The 10,799-nt window shown below is 31.3% G+C and overlaps 1 protein-coding gene across 6 annotated transcripts; it reads right to left on the reverse strand.

Annotated features, from left to right (window-relative positions):
• LOC106052340 (sorcin-like) lies at positions 1-10,151 on the reverse strand. 6 transcript variants are annotated; one of them, XM_056044769.1, is made up of 11 exons: positions 10,015-10,133; positions 9,733-9,830; positions 7,662-7,866; positions 7,244-7,318; positions 5,837-5,912; positions 5,682-5,706; positions 5,529-5,550; positions 3,454-3,604; positions 2,339-2,470; positions 1,731-1,816; positions 1-417 (listed from the first exon to the last, which is right to left on the reverse strand). In XM_056044769.1, exons 3-11 carry the CDS (start codon positions 7,863-7,865, stop codon positions 391-393), a joined length of 798 nt encoding a protein of 265 aa, XP_055900744.1. In that variant the 5' UTR covers position 7,866; positions 9,733-9,830; positions 10,015-10,133; the 3' UTR covers positions 1-390. The 6 variants fall into 6 exon arrangements, with proteins under 6 accessions (XP_055900744.1, XP_055900763.1, XP_055900755.1 ...); XM_056044788.1 differs by lacking the exon at positions 9,733-9,830 and having other exon boundaries at positions 10,132-10,151; XM_056044780.1 differs by lacking the exon at positions 9,733-9,830 and having other exon boundaries at positions 10,015-10,123.
• Between the last annotated feature and the right edge of the window lie 648 nt (positions 10,152-10,799).

Genomic DNA, 10,799 nt, shown 5'->3' on the forward strand with positions numbered 1-10,799 from the left:
TTCTCTTTGAAGAAATTTATTAATAAATATTTAAAAGGTCTATATACAACTTGGGGCTTACATTCCAATTATAATTTAACTAACCAGCATAAGAAACAATGGTTTTACCGTAGTTTGTTCTCTATTTATTACATTAATATATCAATGTTAAAAAAAAAAGATGTACAACTGTTCCTAACATCAGAATACATTAAGACAGTTTTTTTTATTGAAATATCTTACAATCTTAAGTTTTATGTACGTGACTTTAATTTAATGAATTTTCACTGTCTTAAGCTGGAAAGTAATATAGACTCTTGTCTTTGAAAATGCTGAATATTATTTTTGAAATAAAAAAAGTACTCTGAATATTTCTTCAGTTATTCTGGTCTCAAGCTTGTAGCTAGCATCTCACAAACACAATACACATCGTAGGAACTGTAATGAAGGTCAAACAAAATATCATTACAGATGAAATAATTTTAAACTTAATGCAAAGTTCATTTACCTTATTATTTTTGTTTTTAATTTAAGATTGGAGTATTTGAACCATGATGGAGAGTGTTTTTTTTTTCTAGTTATTTCAATTATTGATATGTGTTTTTGTAAATTGTGTTCTAACTTTGAATGTTGTGATAACATGCATACATTATAGAGCAGTGAGATTAATAACAAACAAATATTCACATTTGACTCGAGTAACACCTTTAGTAAAATCACTAAATTTAGAAAGCCTTCAGGACAGAAGACTCAAAAGTAAAGTAGCAATTATACAAAAAACACTGAAACATAATCTTTAAATACAAAAACATAATTTAATAAAATACTCAGAAAGACACAAAGATAAAGGCACATTCCTTATCCCATATGCTAGGACAAATTTGTACAAATACTCCTTCTTCCCTAGTGCTTTAGGGCATGGAATGGTTTGCCTGAGCTAGCTAGGAAAACCAGTGTCTTGGCAGAATTTAAGTCATTGGTTAATTTGCATGACTGAATGCATGACGCGTAGGACGTAATCATCTTCTATTTTGAAGTAACATCTGTATTATATAAGATAAGATTATTCTTGTCTTCTTCACTGTACATTAAAAACACAGTTATTAGGTCTATGCCTTTGAACAAATAATTATGAACTTATTTTAGTTAAAGGCATTATGGTCCACAATATTTACAAGAACAAGCTCACATCTTTAATTTACAGTAAGATGCACCAAAATATTTATTTATAACTTACAATAATTTATTTATCATAAATACTTCAAACTTTAGATCTCCAGAGGCGAATTTTAGTGTCATAGAAGTAAAAAATAATATTCATGACAATGTAAAGATATGTTAAAGTGAAGAGGCTAAGTTCTAGACTAAGGTCATGGGTTTGAGTTCTGTTAGAGTTATTAGGATTTTGCACATAATTTGACTTCTGGATTAAAGATTCCCAAATTAGCCAATCTGTAATTGGGTTCCTGGTATCAGGAGATGAAAGTAAAAGTGGTTGAACATTTTGTTGACCACATAACAATTGAAGAAATGCTGTGCTAAAAAGAGGTACACTTGATGGGAACGTGACATTATAATTTTCAACATTTTGCAAATAAAGATGAATGTTATATAGTAACAATTTGTTTTTTTCCATATAATGGCCTTATGTGTTGCAATTGAAATGTTCTTGTTACATATAATACATTGCAATGTAAAAACCCAAGATTTAAAAAAAATATAATTTCAGATTCATTTAATGGACCACTTACATCATCATATCCTAGAGTACAACTGCCAGTCTCATGTCCACCATGCATTAAACTATCACGTCTTCTGAAGGCATCTGTAAAACAAACTTATAATAGTAAAGTACTAATAACTTTCATATATACATTTTTTTTAATTAAGCTTAACTAGAATATAGATCTGAATGTATGGAATAAATATTTTTCTACAAATAAGCCTATAATACATATAATATTACATTGGTTAAGATATTTCAAACAATAAAATCAGGTTTCTCTACACAAAATTTTAAGTCCTATTTGTAATGATTTGCCCACATTTATTACTGAAATGATTTCCATTGCATTAGCTTTTGTGGAAAGGAATCTCATGTCCAGTTTCCAAGAGACTCTGGATTAAAAAAATATATCTCAAGTTTCTGATATTAAATGTTTAAGTTCTGAATGTTTTACAGTAATCTCAAGCGGACATTCATTCCATTTTGAACATTTAATAAATAAAAGTAAAATCTTAAAATAAAAAATTTTTTGTTTAAATTTCACATTATTTTGCTTTCACTTGCAAAAGTTTTGCAGACTTTTATAGCTTTCTGTTAAACATAATTTTATTTTTTCTAATATTAGCCATTTACCTGTATAAGCTCTCAGCCGAACAGAAATAGCAACAAAGTCATCAAAAGCTATAATACAGCGACTGTGAGGGGGAACAACCCTGGAATATCTTTTTAAAATAGTCTCCAGTGTGTCAGGCTGAATTTGGTAACCTAAAAATGGTAGTTAAACATTTTTTTTATGACTTATTATTTTAAGAATCTGTATAATTTCATTATGATATGAAATTTAAATATGAAATATTATTTATTGTAAATATAAATAGAATACAAAGAATATGCTAAACGTGTACAGCAGGACCAGAGAAGATAGTGAACTCAGCAATGCAAGACTACCAGAGTGCCTAGAAGTAACATGCCATAAATAGTTTCTAAAAATTGCTATAATAGTATGCCACTATGCCTACTACTATTATACTATACTATGTCATTTAAATTGATGTTAGGTAATCATTTAATGGCTAATAAAATAGCTTATATCAGTTTTTAAAAATATTTTATAAGAAAAGCTCGCGTAAGGATGTCGTAACAGAGGTGCCCCCTGTAAGCAATATAAAGATCAACTCATTTTGCCCTCACTGGCATAGAAGAAAGTAGCTGGCAGCAGATGGTCTCTGAAAGCAACAGTTGGAGAGCTTTCACAAAGACTGTGTGACAAACATTTGAGACTTAAAGAAAAGCCATTATTGAAGACGGAAAGAAAACTTAAATAGACCACCAGCAGACAAATGGCTTAGTCTTCACAAGATATGGCAAAATATGCAGGTAACAACAGGGTCTGCATAGTCATGTGAATCACTGCACACATCCTTAATTTTCGGAATCCAAGACATTGCCATTATTATTTTAAAATGTTACTCTTGTGCATCTGAACTTTTTTGTTTTCAATTAGCTAGGCTTAATTCCATTTCATAAATGCCTATGTACAACATTTGGTATCTTTTCTCTAAATTTTTTTCTAGCGCTTCTACAAACAAAGGCAATGATATATGTAATTATATGTTTATATGCAATTAAGATTGACGTACATTACTGTTCTAGCTATGCAGAGGATAAACATCCATAACTCTGCATAAACATCCATAACTATAAGCTATCACTATCTATGGCAGCTCTGTACTTAACAAGTCACTTACCAAATAATTGTTTAATGACATTGATTAGTTCAGTAGAATCTATAAAGCCTGACCTATCAAAGTCATATTGGCAGAAAACTTTGAACCATGCCACTAGACATTGCTGTAGTTCTAAAAATTCATTCCATTGCATAAAGCCATCCTGAGAGCGCTAGATATGGTTAAGTTGATTATTGAGATCATTGATAGTTTGTAAAATTGTTTGAATAAAAATGTCTAAAAATGTTATTTTAGTTTTAAATAAAAGTATAAAGTTGTTGTATTTAAAAGGCTAGAGGTCCATGGAGTAGGTGAAGTGCATCTCTAAAGTGCAGTCATTGAGAGTGTAAAATAATAAGTACAATGAAATATATTAATTATCTAACAAATATTTATTGAGAGTGTAAAATAATAAGTACAATGAAATATATTAATTATCTAACAAATAAGTTTGATGATCTAATATCAGGAAACAATGAAATCTACCAATGATGCTGAATAAAAAATTATAGTGAGTTTAAATTTTAAAACATTTAATGTCCAAGAAAAAATAACTAGACAATTTTAAACAAGATATCTTGATCTGATTACTGCCCAATTCTTTATTCAAGAAATTTTTTCCAAAAACTTATTTCATCACAGAAAAATCTGAAAATTTAATAAAATCAGTCATAACTATCATGCATTTTTTTTTATAGCTAATTTTATAATTACATTTGGGTGTGGCTTTGCATCCATAAAAATTTGTTATAAAATTGTCAAATTGTGAAAGTATCTTTACTTAAAGATTACTATTATCTTTCTGAAAGCATAGGTGTTGTTTGTTTTAGTAGACAGTACTGTATTGCATTATCTACTGTGTCTATTATATCAGTTTTAATAATTATTACTTACTTACTTAGACTTAGGTCCTCCCGCACTGTTCTGCGCATTGGGCAGCAAGCTGTCTCCACAAAGATCTGTCACTTGTAATGTCTGAAGCCTTTTCCCACCAGTTGTCCACTGCTCTGAGGTCCTCCATGAAAGTGTGGCCCCAAGTTATACAAGGACTTCCATGTTTGCGCTTCCCTCATATTGGCCTCCATGTCATCACAACTCTTGGTATGCGTAATTCATTCTGTCATAGGACTTGTCCCACAAACTTCATGCGACGCTCTGTCACAAACTCATTAAGTGGTCAAGTCTCAGTTCAGCATAAGATTTCCTTGTTTGAGACCCGATCTGTGTAACTGACTCCCTAAATCCGTCTCAGCCATTTTTGTTGAGCCACATCTAGTCTTTTCTCAATTTTGATAGACAACTTCCATGTCTCTCATGCATATGTTGGTGTTGGGATGACAATTGTGTTGAGAAGGTGTATTTTTATCTCGAGTCCAATGGCTTGGATTGTCCAAATAGGCTGCAGCCTTTGGAAAATGCATCCCCATCATTTGTTATGATGCTGCCAAGGTATGTGAACTTGTTCAACTCTTCAAGCTCGCCAAGTCTGATGGGGGAACCCTTTGCCTTATATCCCACTCGCAAAAGTTTAGTCTTATCCAAGTTTATGCAGAGGCTAATTTTGGGTGCCTCTCTATCATTGTCATTTCTATGTCATTTCTTGTATGCTTTTATTTTTATTATAATTTAATAATTATAGACCTACAAATGAAAAACTTCTTGTAATAAAGTTATATTTCCATTAAGTTTGAATCAATGAAAGAATCTTATCTTGTCTTGATCAATTTGTATTAAATTTTGACATAATTTGGGCTGATTGGGGGATATTGGTTTTAAAAAAAGAATATTTTGTTATTTTGTTATAATTCAATTTAAAAAAGGCTTAATAAAATGTACCTGAACATAGAAGACTCTGATACCTTTGTTTTTTTATCAATAGAAATCCTAAATTATGTTTTCAACTGATATTAAGTGGAAGTTCAATCTAAATTTCAACAGAATTTACATCCTAACATTAAAAAATATATATATATAAATAATTATTATGACATCTCATCACCCTGACCTTGACATTCTCACCATTTAGTGCTGACTCCTATTTTAACTTTATAAGCAAAGTCACCAATTCATTGAGCATCACAGAATAAAAAGGATACATCTAACATTGCAATCATTATGCTAGAAAACAAATTTAAAAAAAAAAATTAGTCAAGAATTTATATAAATTAACATTTGTAAGAATATATATCTTCTCAGGACAAACACTATCAAACTATTCTATCTTGTCCTAGCTTCATAACAAAGCTTACCTGCACATTTCTCTACTCCAGTTGGCTGGAAATAATTAAAAGTATCAATAAAATTTACATTGTTTTACAGCTGGCAAGAAGAAAAAAAATTATTCTTATTAAATTGCTCATCCATTATTATTTGTTTCAGAATTAGCTAGATTATAAATTCTCACTTCTAAAATAGCTCCTGATGCTTGGTGTATTATTTAAAACATTCATCAAATCCTCGGCTTGAATGGCATTTCTCATCTGTATATATTAATTGAAGACAATAGGATAAAAAAAATGTACAAAAAAAAAAAATACACAAATAAAAGGAAACTTTAGCATCTAGGCCAAGTTATCATGGAATCCCCATATTGATGAAATTATTACAAAATCAAAGCATTAGGTTTTATTAAAAGAAATTTTTATAAATCAAACAAGAACATGAAACCCTAGTTAGGCCAATTTTAGAATATGCATCCTCTTCTTGGGACCCCTCAACTCAAAATAACATTATAATAATAATAAGGCATGTCTTTGAGTCTGAGATTAATGAGGAATGCAGTATTTCCCATTGCTATGCAGCCCCAGCTGTGACATACATATTTTGCCTCATCCAGCACAGACCTAACCATTTTCCACAGGTGGTCGATATTTTATTTTCACCATCTTCGCCTATCCTTGGCAGTGGCTTTTCTTCGTTCCTCAAATGTGTATTCCACAGCCTTTGTGCATGATCTCCAGCTGTCTTGTTCTGAAGCTGCCTGCAGCCTGGTGCTCTCTTCTATGTTGGTTAAAGCATGTTGGCGTCTAAGCTGGTTTTTAAAGCATTTTTGTGGGACACCTTTGTTACATTGACCAACTCTCATTTCACCCAAAAGAACTGCCTTTTGCAGTAAGTTTAATAAGAAAGGAATAATCCCATTTGATTAGAGTAACACCATTAGTAAAATCACTAAATTTAGAGACTCTTCTGGACAGAAGAATAAAAAGTAAAGTTGCCCTTTCAGATCTTGTGAACTATAGGGCAGAGGTTGTTAAGGTCATCTGTTTCTTTGACCAAAGGTTAATGAGCAGGGTGTGATGTGGCCAGCAAAACAAACAACTGCCTTTAATTTCCCCAACTGAAGCGGGATGAGGAGCACCCTAAAAATCTCGAAATTCAAAATCTCAGTCTATACTGAGATTCGAACCCAGGACTCCAGGTTCAGAAGCCAAGCGCTTAATCACTCAGCCACGTAAAGTAACAATAATAAATAAAACACTGAATCATAATTTACACATAGAAAAACATAACCTAATAAAATACTCAGAAAGATACAAAGATAAAGGCAAATTTCATTTGCTAGGACAGATTTGTACAAGTACTCCTTCTTCCCTAGTGCTGTTAGAGAATGGAATGGATTGCCTGAATCAGCCAGGAAAACCAATGACTTAGCAGAGTTTAGATCACTGACTAACATGCATGACTAGATTACACGAAATGTGTAGGACGTAATTATCTCTTCTTTTGAAATAATATCTGTAATCTATAAGATAAGAAGTTGTAAAATAAAATAATGCAAATCTTTAATTGAAAATTTAGACAAACTTGCCATATTTTCTGGATTTTTTTGCATCTCTTGAACAAAAATCATTTCAAGATCACTTGATTGTCTTAGTTGATATGCCTGATTAGATGAAGCTTTTATTAATATTCATTATTATAAGGTAACATTCATTAAGATATGTTTGAAATTACCTAAAAAATATTTTCTGTTTTTAATGTCTCACCAATCAGTATATTTTAACTATAAGACTTAACAATGCACCTTTTATGTGATAATTACATTTACAGCAATGCATGTATCTTTCATAAGATAATTACTATGACAGCGATGCAGTATATTTTAGGTGATAATTACTATTACAGTTTGTATCACAATTACATTTTAACAATAGTCAATTCACATAAATTCAATGTGAAGAAAGAAGTTCCTATCAAAATTAGACTACTGATAAAACTGCAGTTACCTCCCATGCATTAATTTTAAATACACTATTGGTATAATAAGTCCCATATGATCCATAATGTTGACTCGACTGCTGGTACATTTGATATTGCTGTGGCTGTGGTTGGGGTGCATACTGGTACATAGTTTGTTGATGTTGTCCTCCCTGGTACATATAGTTTCCAGGCTGCGGCTGGTAGTTACCACTAGCTTGATAATAAGACATTCTGTAAATAATTTAATACCATGAGAAAAATTTGTTGTAAGGCATTTGAATCAAAGAATATCTTAGCATTAAAAAAAAAAGGATCATCACTATATTAAGGTAAAGAATTTTAAGTGCATTGAGTTTATACTACAACTGTAAGTTAATTTTGAAAAGAGGAACATGAACATTATAAATAACAAAAAACTGACTAAAAAAACTACAGTCATCAATTACTAGAGACAGGGATAATTTGGATACATTTTATCAACGCTTTATCAAGATATACCAGTATTTAAGTTCCCCCTTTCTACCATGGGGTCTATAAGGCAGATGATGTAAAGGTCATTTGTTTCTTTTGCCCACAGTTATAAAGGGTGTAATGTGGCCAGCCTGATAACCAAAACACCTTTACTTTTCCTTAACTAATGTTAGGTACCCATTAGAGCTCAAACACCCTAAGGATCCTAAAATTAACAAGGTTACAAAAGACAGTTTGTGTGGAAACACAAACTCAAAATCGGCCCCTGAAGTGGTCCACCCAGGCAGGCTTCAATATTTTCAGAAAGAACATCCAAATGAAATTATATCAAAGACAAATGAGAGATAAGAATGGAGAAAGAAGGTTAACAGATCTTGTGTAGTGCCCCAACGGTCCCGCAGATCAAAGGATAGGTGAAAGTGAATGTAAAGTTAGATGTGAACCTGGCCTAACTAGTTCCCCTTTTAGACCTTGTGGTCTATAGGGCAGATGATGTAAAGTTCATCTGTTTTTGTGGCCTACAGTTAACAAGGGTGTCATGTAGCCAGCACATCGACCAACCGCCTTTACTTTTCCCCAACTTAATGTCAGGTACCCATTAGAGCTGAGTGGACTCAGAGGCGCCCAAAGATTCCAAAGTTGAAAATCCCAGTCTTCACCAGGATTCGAACCCGGGACCCCCGGTTTGGAAGCCAAGCGCTTTACCGCTCAGCCACCGCTCCTCCCCTGGTCTTATAATTGATCTAATTGTTTTGAAAAGGCTCAATCTCTTATTCGAATGCTAAAAAAAAACATTTCCGCAATAAAAAAAATGTTCAGGAAAATGAAGTTTACAAGATTACTATTCATTTTAAATTAGGTATAACTTATAATGCATACTAATTAGCTTTTTCTCTTTAAAAAACTGCTTGCATAACTGATTTTAAAAATGAGATTTTTCGCGTTTAGAAAAAAAAAAAAGTAGCCGTTGCATCAGAACTTTGAATGGTCTAAAATATTGTGATGTCGGATTTTCAATATCTTTTCTAGTTTACGAGATCTAAATGGGACGGACGGACAGATGGACAGACATTTCGCACAAAACTAATAGCGTCTTTTCCCCTTTCGGGGGCCGCTAAAAAATCCCCAGCTTCACCAGGATTCAAACCCTTCAGTTTGGAAGCCAAGTGCTTTACCACTCTGCCATAGTGTCATTCTAGACACATTTAAAGAACAACTTAAAGGTAAGGATAAGAGAATGATTCTAAAAATTATGTAATGCAGAAAAGTTGAGCTCAAAATTAATATTGATGATAAATTAGTAAAACATTGAAAGGTATTCTTTTTTTTTAACTTATACTTTAAATTTTTTACATAGATTAATTAATCACTTTAATCTTTTCTAACTCAACTGATTGAGACTTGATAGCAATGTATTCATTTACAGCGATTGAAATTTATTTCAGAGTCTACTTTACTAAGGTAATTAAACTAAATCTAATTCTATATAAAAATATTATTATTGAAATATGTTGATTTTCTTACTTTCCCCTGCAAAAAATTAGTGCTTTAATGAGTCTAATCATTACTTAAATTTATTATTTTTCACATCTAAATTTAAGATCAAAGACATTTAATTTTAATTACCTTTTAAATTTAGATATAATAAATTATTTCTTACACCAGGAAGAAAGGCAACAAATTAACCCAAGGGATTGAATCAAATAATAAACTTTCAGTTTCAACTAGATAAACAAGATCTAGATAAGTCTAAATACTTAAATAGTAAAATATCAAATTATCAATATATAACAATCACAATCATGTGACAATGATTAGTCTAAGTTAATTTTAAAAATGATAGATCTAGATCCAAGAAAAAGGCTAAGAACAAAAGTCTCTAAATTCTAGGCCTAGATGCTAGTAGACCAGATATAAAGATGTTTAAGTATTTTGGTAATTGAATTCTTTTGTAATTATGGAATTCAGTTGAATCAATACGATTTTTCAGCTTATGCCTTGATTTCCTTATTGGTGTTTGTTTACCTTTGCTAGGATAATACAATATTTATAACTTTTACTTCAAAAGAGCTGATTTTTTTAAATTTCTTTTTGAAAAGAGCTTAGATTCTTAATCATAAACCTATATAAATTATTTATTTATTATGCATCTTGAATCTTGTTTTTTTTCCTATGACGCATGAAATATGGTTGGTTTTGTAAGACATCACAGGAGGGTAGGTGGGGAGATACTGTATTGGTGATTGGACAATAACAACATTTCCTCTTCAATCCCCTTCCCCACCAAATAAATAAAACAAATCATCAAGTTTTGTAAAAATGTTTCCTAAATTTTCATGTTTGACTTGGATATAAAACTGACCTATTTATTCCGTGTAACAATTTGGATTAGCATTCTTTAAAAAAAAAAGAAAATATTTTAAAAATATTTAAAAAAACACACAAAAAACAAGCTTATATTAACCGCAGTTGTATCAATTAGTTTGGATCAGTCATGTAATTACAAGTTGTAATAGATCTAAACTAACAATTACAAATAATTTTACCAATTGCCAATTGTTTTTGTCTAGTGCAATTTCATGCTTTTAGCCTTGTCAAAATGCTATGATCCTATCACTTTTCTGGACCAGTTGAGAAAGGGATGGGGGAGAAAAAAAGTGGGCATCTGGGTGAATATTACCATAATATATTTT

This window comes from Biomphalaria glabrata, chromosome 1 (assembly GCF_947242115.1).
Source record: "Biomphalaria glabrata chromosome 1, xgBioGlab47.1, whole genome shotgun sequence".
NCBI classification, from domain to species: Eukaryota; Metazoa; Mollusca; class Gastropoda; family Planorbidae; genus Biomphalaria; species Biomphalaria glabrata.